Source organism: Scomber japonicus, chromosome 15, assembly GCF_027409825.1.
Source record: "Scomber japonicus isolate fScoJap1 chromosome 15, fScoJap1.pri, whole genome shotgun sequence".
Taxonomy (NCBI): domain Eukaryota; kingdom Metazoa; phylum Chordata; class Actinopteri; order Scombriformes; family Scombridae; genus Scomber; species Scomber japonicus.
The window spans coordinates 7,640,026-7,667,054 of NC_070592.1; the positions used below are offsets into that span (position 1 = coordinate 7,640,026).

The 27,029-nt window shown below is 42.9% G+C and overlaps 1 protein-coding gene across 2 annotated transcripts in view; it reads left to right on the top strand.

Moving 5' to 3' along the window:
- The window catches only part of erf (Ets2 repressor factor), a 50,829-nt gene extending 38,472 nt beyond the window's left edge, over positions 1 to 12,357 (top strand). For both annotated transcript variants that reach the window (XM_053334404.1, XM_053334405.1), the window contains exons 3-5: positions 5,353 to 5,465; positions 9,447 to 10,342; positions 11,057 to 12,357. In XM_053334404.1, the coding sequence (XP_053190379.1) occupies positions 5,353 to 5,465; positions 9,447 to 10,342; positions 11,057 to 11,683 (1,636 nt within the window). In that variant the 3' untranslated portion in view covers positions 11,684 to 12,357. The remainder of the gene's footprint in view (positions 1 to 5,352; positions 5,466 to 9,446; positions 10,343 to 11,056) is intronic.
- The last annotated feature ends 14,672 nt before the right edge of the window (positions 12,358 to 27,029 follow it).

Sequence of the window (27,029 nt, forward strand, 5' to 3'; positions counted from 1 at the left end):
TTAGATATAAAACATCCTTAAGAAGGGAAATGAGACCAAAGGGCTTGATAGTACTTTGATACAGGAGCAGTTATGAGTATTTTATATCAAGGAGCAGCTTGTGTGTGTGTGTGTGCGTGTGCGTGTGTGTGTGTGTGTGTGTGTGTCTTTTTTGTGGCTTTTAAACCTTTAGAAATTAATTGGCAGCCATTCATTTATGTTAAAGTCTTAAGAAGAACGTTATGTCTCTAGTGTTTGATTGATGCTTCTCAGAGTCTTTTGAAGTGAGTGTGTTGCCTGCATCTGTGTGCTCATTCATGGAAATCTGTGTGTGTGTGTGTGTGTGTGTGTGTGTGTGTGTGTGTGTGTGTTGCGGAGCTTCGGCGCGTGTGTTCGATACACAGAGGTGGAGTCTATACAGTCAAAGTTTTCTTTCTAGTTTATTTGAAGGAAGTTCAAATGGTCTTCAAAGAGCCGGAGGCCTCCAGCGAGCCTGGGCCCGGTATGTGAGACGGCCCGTCCCATATTGACTCAATACTGTTGGAGTGTGTGTGTGTGTGTGTGTGCGTGCGTGTGTTTCATTTCACATGTATGTGCGGAGTCGTTCCCCCCCGCCTTGTTTAAAGGGACATCCACAGTGAACATTATGTCACCCCCCCACCCCCCCTCGGCTTTTACTACATATACAGGTCTGATACTGTCAATACTGCTTTTAACCACCTGTAATAAATGTTTATTATAGTATTAGTGTTTTAATTATACCTTTCTCTTTTTTGCCAGCATATATAAACATATTCTTGTTAATTTCCACCTTTTACAAAATTCTTGAGGACTTGTTAGCTTGCTAGTTTGAGTTTTTCCCTTTTTAAACTTTAACCGAAATATTTTAAAGTGGAAAAAATATACTTTTAATGGCATTGCACATACCTTACTTTTCCATTATCGTTTAATCTGTCATATATTCTCTTGATTAATTGACCATTTGTTTGACCTTTCATCAGAACAAACATCATTAAATAATAAAAATCAATCATCTTAATACTCTAGAGCACAATGTGGTGTCCATTAAACTATAAAATCGACCAATAAACAGTCCAAAACTCAACAATATTTAATGGTACTATCATATAAGACCTAGGAAAGCAGCTCATTTTGCCATTTAAAAAACTTAAAACCATCAAATCTTTAACATATTGGCTTAAAACTTTATTTCCTTATTGATTATCAACCCATTTAACCAGTCAATAATGACAGAAATTCAAAATACACAACCTTTAATACACAACTTTTCCCCAGTATGGTATATGTGTGTTTGTATGTTTACTGGTGTTTACTGGATTACATCACTTATTCCACCTCTGCATGCCACCACACACACACACGTCTCATACATGTGATTTTATTATTCAAATGATCGAATGCTCAAAAAATGTCCGTCTGTGTTTGTATGTTATTGTTAGTGTGTGTGTGTGTGTGTGTGTGTGTGTGTGTGTGTGTGTGTGTGTGTGTGCGCCCTTTAGTACGTCTTATGTAACCTCAGTCATGTTTATAACTCCACTGTGCCCTTGTGTTTGTGTGTGTGTAGGTGCTTGCTTGTGTGTGTGTGTGCTACCAGTTGTGTGTAGCTGTGGTGAATGTGTGTGAGTGTGTGTCCTGACTTAACCTACTTGTGGGGACACATTTGAGACTTAAGACCCGTTAATTGGGGGTAAAAGTAGGTTTTTGGGGTCAGTAGTTAAAGTTCAGTCTGCAGGAAATGAATGCAAGTCTTTGTAATGTCCCCAAAAGTTACCTTACATAAAAGTGTGTGTGTGTGTGTGTGTGTGTGTGTGTGTGTGTGTGTGTGTGTCCTCACTTAGCCTACTTTGGGGGACACATTTGAGACTTAAAACCCATTAATTGGGGATAAAAGTAGGTTTTTGGGTTCAGGTTCAGTCTACAGGAAATGAATGTAAGTCTATGTAATGTCCCCACAAGTTACCTTACACTCTCTCTCTCACACACACACACGCATGTTTTTATGTGTGTCCTGACTTAGCCTATTTTTGGGGACACATTTGAGACTTAAGACCCATTAATTGGGGGTAAAAGTAGGTTTTTGGGGTCAGTGGTTAGTACGTCTGCAGGAAATGAATGTAAGTCTATGTAATGTCCCCAAAAGTTACCTTACATAAAAACGTGTGTGTGAGAGAGTGTGTGTCTTGACTTAGCCTACTTTTGGGGACACATTTGAGACTTATGACCCATTAATTGGGGGTAAAAGAAGGTTTTTGGGGTCAGTAGTTACGGTTCAGGTTCAGGTAAGTCTATGTAATGTCCCCACAAGTTACCTTACATAAAAACGTGTGTGTGTGTGTGTCCGCTCCCCCTCTGTATTACATGTGAAGGTGTGGGTGTGCGTAGTAGTCGGCTCAATCAGAATCAGAAGAGAGCCCTTCACTCATTGAGTCATTGAGGGGGTCCTGGTTCACCCGGTCCTCTTGTACTCCGCTCTCTATTGTACCAAACTCCAGTGACTAATATCTGTCCACACTGAGGCAACGATACAGCAGCCGTGAACCGCTCCGCTCCGTCCTTTTATGAGTAATATTATGTCCACCGCTGGGGTTGGCACTGATCTCAGAAATATTATAGCTTCAACATTTTATATTATTCTCATTTTAGCTATTTTTTGTTTAACCCTCCTGTTGTGTTCGAGTCAAGGAAGGAAGGGAGGAAGAAGGAAGAAAAGGAGGGAGAGAGGGAGGAAGGAGGGAAGGAAGGGAGTAAAGGAAAGAAGGCAGGGAGGAAGGAAGGAGAGAGAGAGAGGAAGGAACAACAGAAGGAAGAAAGGGTGATGAAGGAAGGGAGGAAAGGAAAGGAGGAAGGGAGGAAGGAAGGACGGAGGAAAGAAGTAAGGAAGGAATGTAGGAGGGAGGGAGGAAAGAAGGAAGGGATGAAGGAAGGACGGAGGAAAGAAGTAAGTAAGGAAGGAAGGTAGGAGGGAGGGAGGAAAGAAGGAAGGGATGAAGGAAGGACTGAGGAAAGAAGGTAGGAGGGAGGGAGGAAAGAAGGAAGGGATGAAGGAAGGACGGAGGAAAGAAGTAAGGAAGGTAGGAGGGAGGGAGGAAAGAAGGAAGGGATGAAGGAAGGACAGAGGAAAGAAGTAAGGAAGGAAAGAAGGTAGGAGGGAGGGAGGAAAGAAGGAAGGGATGAAGGAAGGTAGGAGGGAGGGAGGAAGGAAGGTAGGAGGGAGGGAGGAAAGAGAGAAGAAAGAAAGAAAGAGAGAAGGAGAGAGGAAGGACAGATGGACAGTTAACAGTTTGATCATTTTTTAGCTCTGTGGAAAGGCCAAAGGTCCTAAATGTTGGTTTGTGACTTGGCAGAGTTTAAATATTGTTTTCATATACGTCCTAAAATTAGTCTGATCCCTCTTGAAGAAGAAATGGTGGGGTTTTAATGTCGGGATATTATCCTCGTGTAAACATTCATCAACTCTCAGATATGTAATTCTATTCTTTAATCACCTTTTTATGTTATATTATAGTTTTACCTTCATATTACTACCAATGAACCACATTTATGTCCTTTCCATCTATCCTTGCTCCCTTCCTTCCTTCCTTCCTTCTTGTCTTCTCTTCCTTCCATCTGTCCTTGCTCCCTTCCTTCCTCCCTTCCTTCCTTCCTTCCTTCCTTTCCTTCCTCCCTTCCTTCTTTCCTCTGTCCTTCTTTCTTTCCTTCCTCCCTTCCTTTCCTTTCCTCCCTTTCTTCCTCCCTGCTATATCCTTCCTTCCTTCCTTCCTTTCCTTCCTCCCTTCCTACTTTCCTTTGTCCTTCTTTCCTTCCTTCCTCCTTTCCTGTCCTTTCCTCCTTCTTCCTCCCTTCCATCCTTCCTTCCAGCCTTCCTTCCATCCTTCCAGCTATCTCTCTATCCTTCCTTCCTTCCTCCTTTCCTTCTTTCTTACTCCCTTCCATCCTTCCTTCTTCCTTTTCTTCCGCCCTTCCATCCTCCCTTCCTCCTTTCCTTCCATCTTTCCTCCCTTCCTTCCTTGACTCAAGGACAAACAGGAGGGTTAAATCATTATTTCAATGTATAAAATCCATCCAACCAACCAACCAGCTCCTCTTTTCGCCAGGCTCTCCGGTGGAAAGCATGAATAACACTTTGCCATTCACAGCTGAATGAGAGTCATTGATTTAGAAGGTTTTATCTAAAGAAATATGAATGCGCTACAGTCCAGAGGCTATCAGTGAGTCACAGGGAGCCATTTTATCATCGTTTAGATGAGCTGTCAGCGCTCGCTTTTCACTCCTCTACATCGCTCTGTGTATGGACGATGACTAATGCACTCTTACTAATGGAGCCGCCTGAGTACGGCTCAATCAGAGCGGCTGTCTCACTTCCTTAAGTAATCACGGTTGGAGAGTCGGGAGTCTTAACCACATTGTGAGCGGCTCGTCTTAATTGTTGAGCGTTGTCATGCAGGTTGTGCTTTTTGAGCTGCCGCTGCGTCGTCGTTTCTCTATTATTTCATTGCTTTTCTGCTTTTCTGCTTTTAACATTTAAAAAAAAACATAAAGATATAAGACATGTTCCTTCTTAGTGGTTAAAATAAAAGTTCAATTCAATGATTTAAAGCCTCCTAATGGCTCTTATTATTATATTTTCATCCTCTGTATTCTGCTCATATAAGTTATAATTCACATTTAGCTGACAGGAAGTGTGAGAATTGATTGGCCGGTGACACTGAAAGCCAAAAAAGCTGCCAAATATCCACATAGTACAGGGGTGTCAAACATGCAGCCCGTGGGCCAGAACTGGCCCGCCGAGAGGTCCAATCCGGCCCAGTTTCCTTCTTTCTCTTTTCCTTCCTTCCTGTGTTCTTTTCCTTCCTTCCTTTCCTTCCATCTGTCCTTCCTTCCTTCCTTCCTTCCTTCCTTCTTGTCTTCTCTTCTCTTCCTTCCATCTGTCCTTGCTTCCTTCCATCTGTCCTTGCTCCCTTCCTCCCTTCCTTCCTTCCTTCCTCCTTCCTTCCTTCCATCTGTCCTTGCTCCCTTCCTTCCTTCTTCCCTTCCTTCCATCTGTCTTCCCTTCCTTCCTTCCTTCTTTTCCTTCCTTCTTGTCTTCTCTTCCTTCCATCTGTCCTTCCTGTATTCTCTTTCTTCTACTTCTTCTTCTCCTTCCTTCCTTCCTTCCTTCCTTCTAGTGATCCGGCCCACATGAGATCAAATTGAGCTGTATGTGGCCCTTGAATGAACATGAGTTTGACACGCCTGACATAGTAGCTCACGTCTCACTTTCTAAAGGAGAATAATAGATTTTTGGTGTTTTTTACACTCTGATAAATCGACCGCTGAGAGATAACACTGTGTTTGATGCTTCTCTCTTCTCAGATATTACTACAACAAAAGGATTCTTCACAAGACCAAAGGGAAGAGGTTCACCTACAAGTTCAACTTCAACAAACTAGTTCTGGTCAACTACCCCTTCATCGACATGGGCACCGGTACGTACACACACACACACACACACACACACACACACACACACACACACACACACACACACACACACACACACACACACACACACACACACACACACACACACACACACACACACACACACACGGTTGTTAGTTTCATGCACAATCTCACAAGTTAACACCTTAACACTTACATACTGTTCATATCCTGACTCATAATTAACATCTACACTAATTCACATTCATAAATTCAGTCATTAGTATGATTAATCCTTCTGTTTGAGGAAAAAAAAGACATTCATAATCACTGTTTTATGGTCCAAGAGAACATTTTATATTATATAAAGTCAAATTTGTTCATTTGCATGTATAAAAATGTGTATCAGCTGCACAGAAATTTAAAAAAAAAGATGCATTTTATTTCTATTTATGTAAACTGTTGAGTTTAGTTTAGTTTATTTGGATCCCCATTAGCCGTTACCCAGGCAACAGCTACTCTTCCTGGGGTCCATGTTAGAATAAATACAACCAATTACAATTACAATATAACATAAATGCATACCTAAATACAGTTTTTTTCATAGCATTTGTTCTAGGTTTAGGAATTACCACATGACCCCTCCTCACCTGTCTTGTGGATCACATTAAGAAAAGTCTGACTAAAAGAAATGTGTATATGGTGATTTTAAAGCTCTAAAATGTTGTAAATGGGTCAAATTTGACCCTCAACAGTATGTAAGGGTCAAAATGGAGGAATTCAGACTTTATTATCATGTATAGAGTTGTTTTAATATATAAAGCAGGTACTTAGGCAGAGAGTTTAGTAGTTCAAATGATTAACTTGTGAATTATTATTAGAAATTGTCACCATTTGAAAGCAGCAGTAGTTGTTGAAGTCATTTTGGTTTTTAAACATCCGCACCGCCTGTAGTCCTGATGATGATGACGTCCCTCAGCAACCGAAATGTTATTTACAGTCAATAAAAAATAATGAAATCACACTTACCAGCAGGAACTTGTTGAAAGGACCATTAGCTCATGGACAGATGAAAGGTTTTTGGCCTTCATGCATCGGTGGATTTGAAGTGTCTGAATATTACTTTGAGATAAAATGCAGCTGTAAATTACAACAAGAAAAACCCACAAAGCATCTTTTTATATAGATAGATACTTTATTGATCCTTTTTGGGAGGTTAGCTACATCCACAGTCATCTTTTAATTATCCATATGAAAAAAGACACTAATTATTACTAAAATACACCAAAAACTGTACCAATATAATGCAAAGAAAGTGCCAGAAAGTGCTCCATTGACACCAAGACTAGCAAACACCTGGAGAACTAGCTTTTATTTTGATGCTGTTCACTTGTTTAAGAAAAAAAGGCGAGTTAGATGCTGCTTCACTCCGATTATGCAGCTGCACATGGAGCCAATGATAATCTCTTATTTTTGACAGTTAGACAAGAAAGCACATCATTAGCAACAACGATTTTTTGAGCAAAAGAGACCAAAAAATGTTGATAACTTAGGCTGCGTTCACACTGCAGGCAAATCTGATTCCTCTGTTCAGACTGGGCCACATAAATGACCAATCTGACAGGTTGCCGTGGCAACGTTGTCAGAGCGGAGGCGTCAACTAGCGTGTATTGTGTGATGTCATATAATTGGGTTAGGGTTAGCAACAACAAACCCTCAAGCTTCTCTTGAACCGAGCCATCTCCCCAAAGATTAAGAATATGGTTTGGTCCTCTGTCCATGGACTGATGTTTACGTCCTCCGTAGCCTCCAGTGATATCACCTAGCAACAACAACTGGAATAAGCGCAGGTCTGGTGTCACATAGAGTGACGTAGCGTAGAGACGTAGAGAGACGTCACGGACAGTCAAATCTGATGTGAGTGTTTGGAGATGTTCAGACTCAGACACATGCGATTTGAAACTACCTCCCAAAGGTGATTTCAATCTGGTTTGCAAAAATCGGATCTCATGTGATTTATGACTGTCCAGACTTCATAAGAGCATCTGGTTCCAATCTAGATGGGCTAAAAATCGGATTTTGGCCTACAGTGTGAACGCAGCCTAAGATTATTCAGTTGTTTAAAGACTTACACCAATTTATGGACCATAAACTATTGAATTAGGTTCATATGTAGAGCAGTACATACACAGTACGTCATATATAACCAAATATGATTCATATCATTTCGATTCAATCTCGATTTTTGGCTGGAAATGTTCGACTTGATACCATCCGAGTCGTAGTAGAACAAATCGTCCTCTAAAGACATCAGTGTGCCACGTACCAGTTTATCCCTCTCCTCTCTCTCTCCCTCCCTCCGAAAAAAAGCCGTCTCCCGTTCTGGTCCCGGCCACCCAGTGTAAACACGGCCCATATGGAGCGTTGGATACTGGGTGACATAAGTGCAGCACAAAACTTTAATTATAGCCTCCGTGTGATGTGGCCCACACACTGACATGTTGTGATATGATGGTTTCATACGATGGTTACACACACACATGCCCACGTCAATCTGGATTGATACGCAAACACAGACTCTCACGAGCGTACACGCTAGATAAACACACACACACACACACACAGAGAGACACACACACACACAGAGACACACACACACAGAGACACACAATTTTTCTCCTCTACTCTCTTGTCATTGCTGCTGACACACATGGCTGTGAGATGTGCGCTTTTTAAAAAGAGAGAGAGAGACACACACACACACACACACACACACACACACACACACACAGAGCGGCACTGGAAAAAACAGAGGAACCCAACCCATGTTTGTAATGGCAGTAAGAGCGACTTTTCCAGTATTTAATTCTGGCACGTGCTCGTATGCCAAGAATTTATTGCAGTGCCACAGTCTCCCTGGCAGAGAGAGAGAGAGAGGGGGGGGGGGGGGGAGAGAGAGGGGGAGGGGGGGGAGAGAGAGGGAGAGGGAGGGAGAGAGAGGGAGAGGGAGGGAGGGAGGGAGGGAGGGAGAGAGGGAGAGAGGGAGAGAGAGAGAGAGAGAGAGAGAGAGAGAGAGAGAGAGAGAGAGAGAGAGAGAGAGAGAGAGAGAGAGAGAGAGAGAGAGAGAGAGAGAGAGACAACATTAGTTAAGTTTCCCTTTTAGTTTCAGTTTAAAGGGTCAGTTTGGAAATTTAAATCTATATTTATATAAAAACATTGTCTTACTTATTTAGTATACAGTAGAAAAGTGTTTCAAGATGTCTTCCTGCACCCCTAAATACAGAAGCAGTGAATGGTATTTATTTTCTAGTGCTCACATTTATAGTCAGTAACAGTAATCCACACAGTTATATCACTGTTAAAGCAGATAAATCACCCATTTAAAAACTTGACAGCATGCTCTGTGGATTATAATGAGCTACAAGGACACTTGATTCTGCAAAATAGATGTTGGTTTTAACCCTTACATACTGTTCAGGGTCAAATTTGACATGTTATTACATTTTAGAGAGCTGTAAAAACACCATATACACATTGCCTTTAAGCTTGATGTTTCCTAATGTGACCAACAGTATACAAAAATGGAAATAAAATGCATCTTGGTTTAATTTTTTGCACATTTCTCTATATGCAAATGTACAAATATGACTTATGTTCTACAAAAATGTTCTCCTGGACCATAAAAAAAGTGATTTTGAATGTCTTTTTTCTTCATAAGATTTATTAATAATGACTGACGGAGAATTTATGAATGTGAATTGGTGTCGAGAATAATAATGAGTCAGAATATGAACAGTATGTAAGTGTTTGAATGTCATATTTTGTGCATTTGATGAGATTGCTATTTTTAAGTATTATTAATGCAGCCAAAATTTGATAGTTAGATATCACTCTTTGCCGTACACCTCCTATTTAAACCTTCCTGCAGCGAGAAACACTCACTACAGAACTTAAAGTGTGTTAATCCGCAGCTGAAAATAGTCCCCAACAATTTAAAACTAACTCATCCCTTCTCTCCCTCTCAGGTCGAGGTGTTCCCCAGAGTGCCCCTCCTGTGCCCAGCGGAGGCACCCACTTCCGTTTCCCCCCTTCCACGCCTTCAGACGTGCTCTCATCCAGCGAGGAGCTGCGCAGCCCGGGCATGTTCAGCAGCGTCGCCCGCCGCATGGCCCGCGGCTCCGTCAGCGACTGCAGTGACGGCACCTCCACCAACTCGGAGCTAGAAGAGGCTGTCGGAGCAGAGGAAAGAGGCGTAGGGCCCGATAGAGGCTTCAGGGGTCTGCTGCCCCCCCGCCTGCCTCATGATTCTCTTTTCAGGGTCTACGGCGGAGGCCCTAACCCAGCAGGGCTCCCCAGACCAGGCCACAGAGTCCACCCAGATCCTCTGTCCCCATTCCCCGTCTCCCCACTGCCTGGCCCCGGAGGTCTACTGGCCCCCACTCTGTCCCCAGCCCTCTCCATGACCCCTACCCCCCACCTGTCCTACACCCCCTCCCCGTCCCTGTCCTCTCCCATGTTGGGCTCCCACTTCTCCTTCAACCCGGAGGATATGAAGCACTACCTGCAGGCCCACACCCAGTCCGTCTACAACTACCACCTCAGCCCCCGAGCTTTCCTCCACTACCCCAACATTGTCATCCCTCAGCCCCACCGCCCGACTCCGGAGAAGCCGGCGGCCCACCACCTCCACGGCCTGCCGCTCTCTCATTCGCTGAGTCAGCAGGCGGCAGACAGGGAGGAGGCGCAGCAGCAGCAGCAGCAGCACCCGTCGCCGTTCAAGTTCAAACTGCAGCCGCCGCCACTCGGGCGCAAGCAGAGGGACACGGGGAGCTCACTGGCTTCTTCTTCTTCCTCCTCTTCCTCCGGTCAGTCCTCCTTGTTTACAGGATCTGGCTTGGCTGCAGGGCCGCCGAAAATCAAGGTGAGACATCTGACACGCAGGATGGTGCATCTCTACATGCCACTAGACCTGGGCGATATGAGCAGAATCAAATGTCATCATGTTTTTGACCAAATATCTCGATATCGATCTATTGGGAATATTGTGGGGATGTTTATCGGTGCTTTCATAAATTATTTAAACGATGAGATTTGTATCAGTAATGTGGATATAATGACTAAATGGATAAAAGCAGTCAAGGAAGGACAGGAGGAAGGGATGAGGAAGGGGGGAAGGAAAGGAAAGGAGTAAGGAGGGATGGAGGAAAAGAGGAAGGAAGTAAGGAGAGAAGGAAGGAAGGAAGTGAGGAAAGAAGTGTGGAAGGAGGAGGGAGCAAAGAAAGAGGGGAGGAGAGGAAGAATGAATGAAAAAATAAAGAAAGAGAGAGGGAGGGAGGAAGGAAGGAAGGAAGGAAGGAAGCAAAAAAAGAAAGAAGGAACAATCAAAAAACAGACGGGGTCAATTTGACCCGGGAGGACGACAGGAGGGGTTAAGCTCAGAAAATGACATTTTTACTATAATGCATCATTTAAAAGCAGGAAAAGACATTTATTCCATATCAGGATATTACGATATTCAAAATCTAAGACGATATATATATAAAATATCACGATATATCGATGTATTGCTCAGCTCTAGTGGCCAGAGTCTTAAATTAAACTTGCGCTCATGTTGTAATTTATTCTTCCTCTCCAGGTGGAGCCTATATCAGACATCGAGTCAGAAGAGGAGGTGGAGGTGACCGACATAAGCGAGGAAGACGAGATGAATCACAACGAGGGTGGCATCTTCACCCCGACGGCTCTCCACCATCGTCACCAGCTCAACAACCATTACCAAGCTAACGGCACCGGCAGCAGCCCGTCCGCACCTCCGCCGCACGGCAACCCCGAAGAAGACCCCGACGATGACGAGGAGGTCTTCAAGACACCCGCCACCCCCGGCAGCGGCAGCCTCGCCTTCCCGCTCCTCAACCTGAAGAGCGAGCCGGGTCAGGCGGCTCCCATCAGCCCCGGAGGCACTCGCTGCATCCCGCTCAAACTCCGCTTTAAACGCCGCTGGAGCGAAGACCAGAAGATGGAGGCGGACGGCGAAAGGGACGAGGCCGAGGATAAGAAAGTGAGGGCCGAGGGAGAGGAGGGAGGAGAGGCGGAGGGGAAGAGAGGAGGGGAGGTGGAGAACGGCGGCAGCGGAGGAGGAGCAGGAGGAGGAAGAGGTGTTATTTTGGGGTTGATGCTGCCACCGCCTCCCACCCAGCGCAGGGCGAGCTCCGAGCTGCAGAGAGCTACGGCACAGCTGTCTCTGGAAAACACTGGCTGCTGAGCTTCACACACACACACACACACACACACACACACACACACACACACACACACACACACAGGGGATCCTACTTAGACACAAAACACACACCTCTGGGAGTCTTGTTAACAGATTTAATAGTTTTATATAGACCATAATGCCTTTGTGGGTTCTCGTCAGCAGTGTTTTCTCTCATGACGTCAGAGAAAGAGCTCGATGGGAAAACCAGCCGATGAACTAAACACTCTGATCTTACTGTCGAGTGTGTGTTTGAGCACATTCATGTATCATATGTATGAAATGATGCTTTTTGTGCTTTAATTAAAGGAGTTATTGGACACTTTTTACTGACCTCACAGCCCCACTAGCTCCTTAAATTACTCCACAGAAACCAGATATCTTCCTACATATGTTACATTTCTAAATTAAGGCATCATGATCTATGTAAAAAAATCCTAAAACATACATGTGCCTGTGTTAGCCTCTAGTGTGCTGCAAGGTATGAACACAGCAGACAGTCTAGAGTCTCTCTGCTGTGACTTAAAACACTAAAAAATTAACCAAACTTAGCCTGTATAGAAACTTTTGTCCCTTTTTTAAAAAATAAAAAAAATTAGAGCCCTTTTTTTAAAGAGGGGAGCGTATTCTTAATATCGCCTTAGAAATTGCACACTGCCTTTTTTCCTTTTTTTTTTTTTTTTTTTTTTTTTTTTTTAAATGCCTCCTCACCCTCATAGTGCCAGTAAGCCTGCCAGGGGGGGATCGCCTCACAATCACACCTGTGCCCAGATTGTGTCTTTTTTTTTTTTTTTTTTTTTTTTGTTAATGGGATTAGATGTGGCGGCCTGAATTGTACAGTAAAGTAAAAAAAAAATTGAAATGAGTTTTAATGACCCACTCCACTCCTGGCTCTCTTTTTTTTTTTTCCTCCCTCCCCCCTCTCCTTTTTTTGTTCTCAACATAACAGACAAGATCCTGATGTTACTAAAAAATAAAATAAAATAACATATAGAAAATACAAAAAAAACACTTTTAAACAGCCCTGATAGAGATTTTACAGAAGTGCCTCTCTTGTCTGCAACCCATCACCATGCAGTCGTTTACAAGATGAAGGGGGCGATGAGCTTAAAAAAAAAAAAAAGAAAAGAGAAAAAAAAAAGAGCCTCAGACACAGATTCAGATTCACTGATGGATCTTAAAAGACTGAAGAGGGATTTCTCCCCCCCTACATCCCCTCCACCCCCTCTCCAATCACAGTCTTTTCTCCAGGAAGCAACTCGGACACTATGAGGCTGCATCAGGGCCAGACTGAGTGGGACTCTTCATCCTCAGCTCCTTCACTCACTACAGTGTATAAAGACGTATAATGAAATGAGGGGTGGACTTGTACATCTTTTCTTAATCCCCAAGGAGGAAGAGGAGGAGGAGGAGGAGGAGAGAGAAGAGAGAGAAGAACTGACTTTGACCTCTCTGACCTGCATCGATATGTGTTAAACCAGCGGATTGAATCGGACGCAGAAAGTTCCTACTGTACAGTTTAAAACTCAAACGCCTCTCTGGGGGTCTCTTTAAAAAAGGAACGCTCCAGATCTTTTCCTCTCTCTCTCCCTTTTTCTGTCTTCTTCTCTCGTTCGGTGAGGAGATGAGGAGGAAGCAGCAACAGCAGCAGCAGCAACCAGCAAAGGCTGTAATTACACACACACACACACACACACACACGCACACACACACACACACACACAGAGGTTCGTTTTCTGGATGTGTGTGGACACGAAGCCAGGCCTCAGCTGAGTGAAACGGTCACGGATACAGAGGAGGGGTGTTTCTCAGCTATTAGTGTCCGTTGGGTGACTTCGCACAATCTTTGAGGGGGGGGCGGGGGGGGGTTAGAGGGGTTTTTGTTTGTTTTTTTGGTGGTTTGAGGGCATTTATAGTGTTCTTTTTTTTTTTTTTACTCCCTCAAACATTAAAGATCAACGGCTCTCGTCTGCATTCCCCTCGTGTTTAAAAGACTGTGTTCTCTCTGTCAAAGGACACTCGTGCCTCTTAAGGACGTGGACAGTATTTTAGGGCATTTTGCAGTGATCTGAGGGCTTTTATTTCTTTTCTTTTTCCTTTTTGGAGATAATAGCTGAATCTGTTCATGTGATTTTTTTTTTTTTTCTGAGAAGCAACAATTGAAGCAAACTGATTTGTCAAGAAGGGGAGAGAGGGAGGGAGGGAGGGAGAAAGAGAAAGAAAGAGAGCAGGAAACCATTTAATGAATGTTAAACATCAAGGTTAACTCAGGCAAATCTTCACTGAGATATTAAGAAACAAACTTATTTTTATGACATTTTATTCATAATAGTTCTAAAAGTGTAAAAAAAAAAAAAAGGAAAAAAAAAAAAGAAGACATTGCGCCCATTTTAATGAACAATTCCAAATAAGACCCTGTGCCTTTTTTTAACAAAAAGTCCCTGATTTAACCCCCCCCCGACCCGACACAGCAAAACGTTTTATCACACACACACACGCACACACACACATATATGCCTTCTGTTTTTTTGTTTTTATAAAGAGATACAGAATAAGTAAATCTACACATATATATATTTTATTCAAATATATATTGAATTCAAATATTATATTTCAATATGGTCATTTGATACAAATCAGGAAAAAAAAACTCCTACTATTTTTAAAGGTAAACAAAGATGTGTATATATTCAAATGGGGCATATTATTATTATTATTATAATTATTATTATTACCAGTTATATAATTCAAGCCTTTGCCTTCTCACCCCTTGCCTTCTCTTGACCGTTGAGCTGCAATGACCAAGCCCGCCGGTATCAGAGTTTTATATTTATATTGTTAAAAAAAAAAAAAAAAAAAGTGGAAAAAAAACACACACATTTAAAAAAAAAAAAAAAAAACAACAGTTATTGTGTATTCAGGGGGGACGGAGGGACGGAGGGATGGAGGGACGGAGGGAAGGGACAGGACAAATGAGTAAGCGTGAACATTTAACCAGACCTGGGTCCAAACTGTATTTACCTAGTTAGTCGGCGTGTTTGTTTTATAAAATTCACTGGAGTCAAATCAGCCGGGTGGGGTTTACCACAATTCGAGTAAGAGAAAGAGAGGGGAGGGTGAGGGGGAGGAGGGTGGGGGGGGGGTGTTTAAGAACAGAAGAGTCGGTGCCACACAAAAGGTAAATTAAGTTCACTTTGTAAACATGTTGGCTCTCCTTTTACTTTGAAAACCCACCCGCCTGGAAACTAAACTCCTAAATTATTTGCAGCCGCTGTTTGACCCAGATCTGCTTAAACACACACACACACACACACACACACACACACACACACACACACAAAAAAAAAGTGGAGGCGCAGGTCGTAACGAGGGAGGATTCTGATTGGAGCGACACAGATGTGGAGCAGCAGCAGCAGCAGGTTTGCGTCACCTCTCAAGGACCCACAGCTGGTGATATGGTGGCTGGACTTTGGTTGGAGCGTGGACTGTGGACTCGAGCGTGTGTGTGTGTGTGTGTGTGTGTGTGTGTGTGTGTGTCTATGGGCTGGTCTGAACCCTGCCCATACACACACACACACACACACACACACACACACCACACACTCTCTCTCTCTCCTGGTTAGAGTGAAGCTTTACTGTGGCGAGTATAAAGGGAAACATGACATCACACGTGACATCAGGCGCCCCCACAGTCTCTCTGGAATAGACGGCATAACCATAGAAACTACACACACACACACACACACTTTCTCACACACACACACACACACATATAGAGAAAGAGAGGAAATGGCATCACAAAACCTCAGAGTGGAGTGGAGAGAGAGGGACTTCCCATAATCTGACTCGCCTGTTCTGTGCTCGGTGTGTGTACGTGCACCGGTGAATGTGTGTGTGTGTGTGTGTGAATGTGCGGTTTCTATGGTTATGCCAGCTACACACACACACACACACACACACACACATACACACACACACACACAGAAAGTGAATCAACCAGCTCCAGTCTGCGTCTTTAACGTACACACTTGTCATTTTGAACTGCTCCTTTTTTCTTTTTTCTTCATCAAACACAAAAAAACTTTACATCTCTCCCTTTTATGTGCTTTAACTGGATTTTAACTTTTATCAGCATCCCTCTCTTTTATTTAAATTTAAAAAAAGGGGGGTCAAAGTTACTTTTTGTCCTTTTTTTTAAAACAAAACAACCAGAAAAAAGCACTTTAGGGACCTTTTTTAAAAGCGAGATGTAGCCCTGTCAAGTTTTAAAGGTGTCTGATGAAGATGAAGATGACGACTGTTACACCTGCGCCTCCTCTTCACCTGTCGTGGCTTCAGTTTAAAAAAAAACACACACACACATACACACAAAAAGAAAAGAAAAACAAGAGAATAACTGTTTTCCCAGCCGGGTTGATATTTTCACCCCTTTTTTTTTTTTTATTTCTCATCGATGCTACTCTTCTTCATTCTTCTTCTGTATTTTTCCAGACATATTACTGTTACTCTTGTAATTATTATATTATTAACATGATTATTTTGTACACTCTTTGTCACGGCCCGCCCTCTTCTCCATGAATTTCTGGTTTTATGTGAATTTGTCCCCCCTCCTTTTTTTTTTTTTTTTTTTCTTTTTATTTGCACTCTTTCCCCCCATGAACTTCAAACTAGCTTCAGGGCAGTTTTTTTTCTTTTTTTTTTTAAATTACGCTTATTTTTTTTTAAACCATGGACAAGAGGAGGGTCACATAATCCCCACATGATATACAGCAGAGGGGGAATCTATTGTTTTCATTTTTTTTTTTTTTTTTTTGGATGTTGTATATATATTTTTTTTCATTTTGGAGGATTCTGTAAGAAAGAAAAAAAAGCATTGTACTGTTTAACCATTGTATTATTTGAAACGCGTCCCCCCCCCCCTTTGTGTCCTCTATTTCGGTCGTCTTGTCTCTCCTCTCATGTCCACCTGAGCGGTGAGCTGTCACTCCACAGGAGAGACGGAGACTCTTGTTTGTATCATGGAGGAAAGCACCTGTACTTCTTTTGTTTTCTCTTCTATCTGTTCATCTTCATTTGTAATTAAACAATAATCAGGGTTCATTAAAAAAGGTAAAAAATGGACGTCGGGTTTTTGTCGTTTCTCTTCCACTCACTCGTTTATACCTTCTCCAACGCTATTTGAGAATAATTTGACAAATCAAGACTTAAAGTTGGAATAATTTACCAAACACTGTTTTAAAAGTTATTTTTGGGGATGTCAGTTGATTAGTTCACCACTTTGGTTCAGACTGAATCGCTTCTATGTATAAACAGGGCCAGGAAAGTTACTTTGGAAATGTATTATGTTACATATTACTAGTTACTCTATTTAAAATGTAATAAGTAATGTAACTCATTACATTTGATGACTTTTCTAATGAATGTTTTCAGCTGTTAGGGTAAGTGTCTAAGTTCAGGTGTTTCTCATGGATACTGACATGATTTATAAGAGAGATAATTTCTTATAAAGCAACATTTATCTCTCATTTAAAAATGTATTTATTAGTTCATGTAGATTTTGGGAAGAAGTCAAAACACCATTTATCATGATTTATGAACAAAATGTAAAGAAGGAAGGAAGGAAGGAATAAGGAAAGGAGGGAGGGACAATGGAAGATGGAAGGAAAGGAGGGAGGGAGGGAGGAAGGAAGAAGGGAGGGAGGGAGGAGGCAAATAACTCATCCTTTCCTCCCTCCTTCCCTCCCTCCTTTCCTTCCTTCTTCCTCTCTCCCACTCCTTCCTTCCTTCCTTCCTTCCTTCCTTCCTCCCTCCCTTCTTTCCTCCCTCCCTCCCTCCCTTCCTCCTTCCTTCCTTCCTTCCTTCCTCCCTCCTTTCCTTCCTTCCTCCCTCCCTTCCTCTTTTCCTTCCTTCCTCCTTCCCTTCCTTCTTCCTTCCTCCCTTCCTCCTTCCCTGCCTTCCTTCCTCCCTTCCTTCCTTTACTCGAGGACAACAGCAGGGTTAAAGGTAAATAACTTTGTTCCCTAACATAATGGCAGTAAGAGGAGCTCCTACTCTCCAATCCCATTATATTATCATTATATCAGTGCTATAAAAATGATCTTCTAATGACAATATGTCGTCCAGCAAGTAGTTACAGTGACAAACCTAAACTATATCTCAACAATGGGTGGATTTGAATTTTTAATTAGTGCAAACATAAAGTCAAAATGTGCCAAGTAGTTTGTTTTATGACCAAATATTTGCTAAACTAATGATATGAGTCCCATAAGTAATTAGTGTTTACTGCTAATTAGCTCACATTATTACTCATTATCATACCCATTAGCTCGCAAACACCAAACTACAATGATGACGGTGAACTTTACACCTGCTAAATATCCGCATGTTGCCATTTGTCATAATGAATGTGTCGGCACGGCAACGTTAACCTTTAGCTCAAATAACCACTGTGTTAAAGTACAGCTGCAAGTGTGACTGTGGACAAATAATAATAGTCACCTACTGGAAAAAAGGTGTTAGGACCAGTGGTGTGCCCAATTGTTGAAAAATGCATGCTAAGGTGCCCTCCTGGGAGCCAAAACGAGTGCTAAGGTGTCCTCTTGGGAGCCCAAACGAGTGCTAAGGTGCCCTCTTGGGAGCCAAAACGCATACTAAGGTGCCCTCTTGGGAGCCAAAACGTGTGCTAAGGTGCCCTCTTGGGAGCCCAAACAAGTGCTAAGGTGCCCTCTTGGGAGCCAAAACGAGTGCTAAGGTGCCCTCTTGGGAGCCAAAACAAGTGCTAAGGTGCCCTCTTGGGAGCCCAAACAAGTGCTAAGGTGCCCTCTTGGGAGCCAAAACGAGTGCTAAGGTGCCCTCTTGGGAGCCAAAACAAGTGCTAAGGTGCCCTCTTGGGAGCCGAAACGAGTGCTAAGGTGCCCTCTTGGGAGCCAAAACGAGTGCTAAGGTGCCCTCTTGGGAGCCAAAACGAGTGCTAAGGTGCCCTCTTGGGAGCCAAAACGAGTGCTAAGGTGCCCTCCTGGTTGGCAAAACACACTAAGGTGCCCTCTTGGGAGCCAAAACGAGTGCTAAGGTGGGAGCCAAAACGTGCTAAGGTGCCCTCTTGGGAGCCAAAACGAGTGCTAAGGTGCCCTCTTGGGAGCCAAAACGCGTGCTAAGGTGCCCTCTCGAGAGCCAAAACGAGTGCTAAACTGCCCTCTTGGGAGCCAAAACGAGTGCTAAAGTGCCCTCTTGGGAGCCAAAATGTGTGCTAAGGTGCCCTCTTGGGAGCTAAAATGCGTACTAAACTGCCCTCTTGGGAGCCAAAACGAGTGCTAAAGTGCCCTCTTGGGAGCCAAAACCAGTGCTAAGGTGCCCTCTTGGGAGCCAAAACGTGTGCTAAGGTGCCCTCTTGGGAGCCAAAATGCGTGCTAAGGTGCCCTCTTGGGAGCCAAAACGAGTGCTAAGGTGCCCTCTTGGGAGCCAAAACGAGTGCTAAGGTGCCCTCTTGGGAGCCAAAACAAGTGCTAAGGTGCCCTCTTGGGAGCCGAAACGAGTGCTAAGGTGCCCTCTTGGGAGCCAAAACGAGTGCTAAGGTGCCCTCTTGGGAGCCAAAACGAGTGCTAAGGTGCCCTCCTGGTTGGCAAAACACACTAAGGTGCCCTCTTGGGAGCCAAAACGAGTGCTAAGGTGGGAGCCAAAACGTGCTAAGGTGCCCTCTTGGGAGCCAAAACGAGTGCTAAGGTGCCCTCTTGGGAGCCAAAACGGGTGCTAAGGTGCCCTCTTGGGAGCCAAAACGAGTGCTAAGGTGCCCTCTTGGGAGCCAAAACGGGTGCTAAGGTGCCCTCTCGAGAGCCAAAACGAGTGCTAAGGTGCCCTCTTGAGAGCCCAAACGAGTGCTAAGGTGTCCTCTTGGGAGCCAAAACGAGTGCTAAGGTGCCCTCTTGGGAGCCAAAACACACTAAAGTGCCCTCTTCAGTGGCGAGAACGTGCTGTATGGGCCCTTTTTTTTCTTCTCGCCCCAGCCCTTCAAGAAGTCTGTGCACGCCACTGGTTAGGACATTTCTACACACAGATGTCGGCTGAAGTTAAATCTGTTTTCATGCTGCAGGTTTTTAGTATCTGACAGCCTGCAGCCTCGTCCTGCCTCTTTATCAACGCTTCAACAGCATGTCAAGTACTTTGCACTTGTCAAAGTCCACATAAGCACATTTTATGAAAGAAAAGCCACTCAGAGATAAACATCCTCACTTCTGCACGTAACAGGCACATGGAGGGGTTTTAGGTTTTATTGTATTCCTCTTTTTTAAATTTGTATTTTACTACCCATGATTGGAGACAGTTGTGATAAAAAGGCCTTACAGGAGTCTTTTCTGTCTTTTCTCATGGACGTCGTCCTCCTGGGTCAAATTGACCCTGTCTGTTTTGACTGTTCCTTCTTTCCTCCCTTCCTTCCTTCCTTCCTTCCTTCCTTCCTTCCTTCCTTCCTTCCTTCCTTCCTTCCTTCCTTCCTTCCTTCCGTCTGTCCTTCCTTCTTTCCTCTGTCCTTCTTTCCTTCCTTGTTTCCTTCCTTCCTTTTCTTCCTCCCACTCCTTCTTTTCTCTGTCCTTCCCTCCCTTCCTTCCTTCCTTCCTTCCTCCCTCCTTCCCTTCTTCCTTCCTTTCCTTCCTCCCACTTCTTCTTCCGTCCTTCCCTCCTCCCTCCCTCCCTGCCTTCCTTCCTTCCTCCCTCCCTCCCTTCTTCCTTCCTCCCTTCCTTCCCTCCTCCCTCCCTCCTTTCCTTCCTTCTTTTCCTTCCTCCCACTTCTTCTTTCCTCCATCCTTCCCTCCTCCCTCCCTCCCTTCCTTCTTCCTTCCTTCCTCCCTCCTTCCTTCCTTCCTTCCTTCCTTCCTCCCTTCCTCCCACCTTTCCTCCCTCCTTCCTCCCTTCCTTCCTTGACTCGAGGACAACAGGAGGGTTAAATCTGTATTTTACTACCCATGATTGGAGACAGTTGTGACAAAAAGGCCTTACAGGAGTCTTTTTTGTCTTCTCTCGTGCATACACTTATAAAAACCTAATAAATTTAAACATCACTCAGCTTTAGGGTTCCCAATTTGTTAATGTGGCTCTTAATATTCACATTTTACTCCGTTTTAAGGGCTCGGTTGTTGTGTGTGATTACAGCAGCAGCAGCAGAGTAAATATACTTCCCTTCTTAGATTGCTGCATTAGTCATCATGAGTGCCCCGACAAAATCCCTGAGACCTTTTCAATAATTATGATAATTGCGTCCGGGATGACACCTCCGTGATCCACCCACCTCCAGTTTTTTCTTCTTCTTCTTCTTCTGTTTTTTTTTTTTTTTGTGTGTGTGTGTGTGTAACTTCTGCCGACATGGAAGTTTGAATTACTCACCAGACTGGCAAATCTCATTTCATTCGTGATGTGGGTTTATCTTCTAGCTTTGCGTCATGACTTTGAATCACAGGCGTGTTTTTGAGCCCCCACACTACATTTTTTTTGCTTGTTGTTCTTTACGGCTCGAGTTTGTCTAGAAATTCAGACCTTGTGTTTGACACTGAGACTCCAGCCTTCATTTTTTATTATTATTATTATTATATAAAGGCTCATTTTTAAAAGGTTTTTTCTTTTTCTTCACATACCAAAAAAAAAAAAAAAAACAGGTTTTCAACATCTTTGAGATATTTCCTCCATTCATTAACTCATCATTTGGTCTCTTAAATGTCAGAAAATAAAGGGAGAAATATGAATCATGGCTTCTGAAAGCTCTTCGTGACATCTTCAAATTGATTTCTTTTGTCCATCCAACAAAAACTGCAGCTAACCATTATTTTCCGTTATTGATTATTCTGCCAATTACTTTCTCAGTTATTCATTTTGTCTGTAAAATGTGAAGAAAATTCCTCTTTTAATGTCTTTAGATGCCTTTTTTTGTCTGATCAACAATCCAACATCCAACTATATTCAGTTTATTATCATGTTTAAGTTTGATCCTCTACATCCAGCAAGTATTTGGCATTCTTCTTTAAATAGAAAAGAGACTGTAACGATTATTCAATGATGAAAATAGTTGCCAGTTCATTTCCTGTCAATCAATTTATCTGTTATTCATTTAATTATTATTGCAGCTTTAAAGCCAACAGTCTCAAAACTCCAAAGAGATTCAGCTACGATCACAGAAAACTAAGAAAAACCAGCCAGAGAGACGATATGAGAGGCTGGAACCAGAGAAGTTTGGACTATTTTTGCTTTTTAAAAAATGGCTGAAATGATTCATTGATGATTAAAATAATGCCAAACCTGACGAGTTCCAAGTTTAAATCTTTTGAAACCGCCACTGAAGCTCTGAAACTAATCACTTCTCACAGACTAAATCTTTTGTGTGAACTGTTTCCCAGCAGAATGAACCTGTTTCGTCCTCCCGGGTCAAATTGACCCCGTCTGTTTTGACTGTTCCTTCTTTCCTCTGTCCTTCTTTCCTTCCTTGTTTCCTTCCTTCCTCTCCTTCCTCCCTCCCTCCCTCCCTAATTTCCTTCATTTCCTTCCTCCCACTCCTTCTTTCCTCTGTTCTTCCCTCCTTCCTTCCTCCCTCCCTCCCTCCCTCCCTCCTTTCCTTCCTTCTTCCTTCTTTCCTCTGTCCTCCTTTCCTTCCTTCCTTTCCTTCCTCACACTCCCTCTTTCCTCCATCCTTCCTTCGTTCTTCCTTTCTCCCTCCCTCCCTTCTTCCTTCCTCCCTTCTTTCCTTCCTTCTTTCTTCCTTTCTCCCTCCCTCCTTTCTTCCTTTCTCCCTCCCTTCCTTCTTCCTCCCTCCCTTCTTCCTTCCTCCCTCCCTTCCTTCTTCCTTCCTTCCTCCCTCATTTCCTTCCTTCTTCCTTCCTCTCTTCCTCGCTCCTTTCCTTCCTTCTTCCTCCCTCCTTTCCTTCCATCTGTCCTTCCTTCTTTCCTCTGTCCTTCTTTCCTTCCTTGTTTCCTTCCTTCCTTTCCTTCCTCCCACTCCTTCTTTCCTCCGTCCTTCCCTCCTTCCTTCTTTCCTCTGTCCTTCTTTCCTTCCTTGTTTCCTTCCTTCCTTTCCTTCCTCCCACTCCTTCTTTCCTCCGTCCTTCCCTCCTTCCTTCCTCTCTTCCTCCCTCCCTCCCTTCCTTCCTTCTTCCTTCCTCCCTCCCTCCCTCCTTTCCTTCCATCTTCCTTCCTCCCTCCCTCCTTTCCTTCCATCTTCTTCCCTCCCTCCCTCCCTCCCTCCTTGCTTTCCTTCCTTCTTCCTTCCGCCACTGAAGCTCTAAAACTAATAACTTCTCACAGCTTTTTTACAGATTAAATCTTTTATGTAAACTGTTTCCCATTTTTCGAGCCTTTTTTTTGTTGGTATTTTTTAACCCAAGTCTGCCTCCATACTTCTGCAGTCATTAATGGACAGATTTACAACATGGTCCAAACTCATAAATGTGACCAAACTAGCTTTAATGTTTCAGTCTGAGGCCCACAAAGAGACTGAAGCTCATTAAAACAAACATACAGCCTGAGGAGCTGCTTTTCCTCCACCCTGTTTCTATATAATCATCACTTTACAACCAGTAAAATCTGCTGGAGTCAAAACCTTCAACTCACTTCTACCTTATTTTACATTAAGACTGTGGCGCCCTCTGCTGGCGTAAAGAGGCACCACACAAACCAGCTCAGGATCCGACTCTGCAAACTCTCGCGAGACTCATCAGGGTTTGGTTGGAGGGGGGGTTGGCGTGTGAGACCGTAATGGTTTTATAATTGAGTGTTTCCCTGAGGATTGTTTACAGAAAAAAAATGTAAACACACATTTCTGTCTAGACTGATCGAGTCGTCCGTCTGGAGGGTTGTAATGTTGGAAAAAGTGGAAGGTGAATGTTTCTTTTAACTGAATTTGACTCATTTTATACATTTGACAGTTGTAAAAACACCCATTAACATTTCTTTAAGCTGTACTTTTCCTAATATGACCCCAAATATACAAAAATGGAAATAAAATGCATGTTTTTAAAAACATTTTGTGCAGCTGATACACATTTTTATATATGCAAATGTTCAAAATCTTTAAAAACAACACATTTCAAACATATTTTATTCTTTATAGTCTATAAAATATTCTCCTGAACCATAAAATAGTAATGAATAAATAGAATGAACTCAGTTAACTCTCTGACAGCTTCATTAAGGATTAATCAAACATATATTAATGACCGATGTGGGATTTATTAATGTGAAATAGTGTAAAGACTAATTATAAGTCAGAATATGAACAGTATGTAAAGGGTTAAAACATTAAACTGTATACTTAAATGTTTGTTTAAACATCTGCAGGATGAAACTGATTTCTAAGTGAGGTAAATCTTAGATAATGTGATATATTCTCACAGTTATAGAGACAATTAGGCTTTATTTTCTCCCCAACATTGATTTATGTCCAAATAGATTTGCTTACATGGGTTTAATCTGCTGAAAAGAAACATTTTTAAAAAATTATTGAAGTACAAAGTTAAGTTATATGTCACTCTCACATGTTTATGGTTATTATTTTATGGTTATTACATTGTAAATTTAATTTAACCTCCACTGTTACATCATTGTATTACTTATTCCACATAATTTTATCATTATATTTAATTTATTGCACATAATTATACATTTTTCTCACTTGTCACCTTCATAGATTTCATACATTTCACATCTTTGTCTGCAACACTGTCAGTATTTCATTTCAAGTTTGACATCCCATTTAAAAAACATGATTACTCTTAAACTGACTTTTAAATTTAAAATGTTTTATTTTAGTCCTAATTAGTTTATTTCTTCATTATTATTAGTATTATTTCATCTATTTATTCTATTTTTAATCCCCTGTGTTGTGTTTGTGCAGCATGGAGACACAGGTAGTTGCCTCTTAGCTTCGTTTAGCTTAGCTTAGCTTAGCATAAAGACAGGAAACAGAGGGAAACAACTAGCCTGGCTCTGTCCAAAGGTCACAAAATACACCTAGCAGCACCTGTAGAGCTCACTAAATATGTTATGTCTCTATTTTAGTGCACAAAAACAATAAAGGAGTTTATAGGTTATATTTTTAACTATTTCATAGCTAGGAGCTGTAACTTCCTGGAGGTTCTACTTGTTGCTAGGCAACTGTTACTCCACCAGGAAGCAGATAACACCTATGTATATTTCCCAAAACTCCATTTCAAAGGGCCTAAAGTGTTTATTTTACTTGTTTTTTTAAAAATCCTGCATCAAACACAGCTAAGTCTGACTTTCTGCAGCTAAAATGTTGACTATCTGACTTTTAGTTACTTTTCTGTGGTTAAATTTTGGGTTAAATGATGTATTTTACCAATAACTGACTGCAACTACAACCTCTCTCTTCACATACGCATCTAATCTTACAGACTTCACCCCACAAAGCCAACTTTTACTCTCTCCCTCCTCTCAGTTTAAGTATCCTGTTAATCATTTTTATCATTTGTTTCAGTCTCTCCGACCAGCAGCTCTCATCCTCCCCTCCAATCTCTCCGTCTCTCCCCTCCAATCTCTCTTTGAAGCATTCATCGGCTGCTGATCTCAACAGGGGACGGGTCGTGTTTAAAAGGAGGGCCGACTGACTGACGGGCTGTTTGGCCTCCAGCGGAGATTGATTGTCTGTCTTGTGGGACGAGGTCAAAGGTCACGGTCCAGAGAGCCCGGGACAGAAAGCAGATCACAACAGAGAGCTAATTATCATGCATTGTTGCTGAGCTCCTGCTGGGACTCCGCCTTCACTTTCACCACCGAGTCACACCGAAAACCTTGGGACATACAACATTTAATATCTTCACGGTGAGAAAAATTATATTTAGGACAAAAAATGAGTTATGAGCGATAAGCTGATTTTAAATGTTTGTGTGTAGATCAATATGAGCGGCATACTTTAACTTAATCTACTTAAAAGAGGAAAGGAGGAAGGAAGGAAGGAAGGAAGGAAGGAAGGAAGGAAGGAAAGGATTAAGGAGAGAGGGAGGAAGGAAAGGAGGGAGTAAGGAGGGAGGGAGGGAGGAAAGGAGGAAGGAAGGAAGGAAAGAAGGAAGGAAAGCAGTAAGGACAAAAAGAGGAAGGAATTTAGGAGAGAAGGAAGGAAAGAAGGGAGTAAGGAGGGAGGGAGGGAGGAAAGGAGGAAGGAAGGAAGGAAGGAAGGAAAGGATTAAGGGGGGAGGAAGGAAGGAAAGGAGGAAGGAAGGAAGGAAGGAAGGAAGGAAGGACAGGAGTAAGGAGGGAGGGAGGGAGGAAGGAAGGGAGGATGGAAAGGATTAAGGAGGGAGGAAGGAAGGAAATGAGGAAGGAAGGAAGGAAGGAAGGAAAGGATGAAAGGAGGAGGGAGCAAAGAAAAAGGGGAGGAGCGGAAGAAGGAAGGAAAGAAGGAACAGTCAAAAGAGAGACGGTGGTCAATTTGACACATAAGAACAATTCAAAGTAAAGGAGTTGAAACCTCCGAGCTGGCCTTTTATTATTATTTGAGAGTCTGTCATTTGAGGATCAGGTGAGCAGCATCGAGGGTCCGGAGCCTCGGGGTTAGAAACTGATGCATGATGAGACAGCAGATCTGAGCAGCAGCAGCAGCAGCGAGTAGAGGAGACTCTCTTCCTCTCATGACTCTGGTAGATAATGAATCCTTATTACTGAAGTCGCTGCTCGGCCGGCTCACTGAGCCACGAGGACAATCTGCCTCCAGAAATACCCTCACAAGCCTGCTGCTGCTGCCGCTGCTGCACAGGTGCTCAACTGCCTGCACCTAATCCTGCTCACACACTCACAGACCGGCCCAGGCAACAGGACACTCATTCCTTCCTTCCTTCCTCCTTTCCTCCCTCCCTCCTTAATCCTTTCCTTCCTTCCTTCCTTTCCTTCCTTCCTTGCTTCCTTCCTTCCTTCCTTCCTCCAGGAAACTGGACCTCAGGAAGGTATACTGAGGTTTATGTTTGAAATTAAACTTCTTCTTTACTTGTTTTGTCTTCCTAATTATGTGATTAACCCTCCTGTCGTCCTTCCTTTCCTTCCTCCTTCCTCCTTTCTTTCCTTCCTTCCTTCCTTTCCTTCCTTCCTTTCCTCCCTCCCTCCTTACTCCTTTCTTTCCTTCCTTTCTTTCTTTCCTTCCTTCCTTCCTTCTCTCCTAAATTCCTTCCTCTTTTTGTCCTTACTCCTTTCCTTCCTTCCTTCCTTCCTTCTCTCCTTCCTTCCTTCCTCTGAGAGTCACTTATTTTTTATAACCCCTGTTCCTTCACTTTTTACTAATGATGTAAAATGTTAAGTGAAAATGAACATAATTCTAGTTTCAAGTGCATTGCATATTTGTATTTGACAGCATCCAATATGAAACATC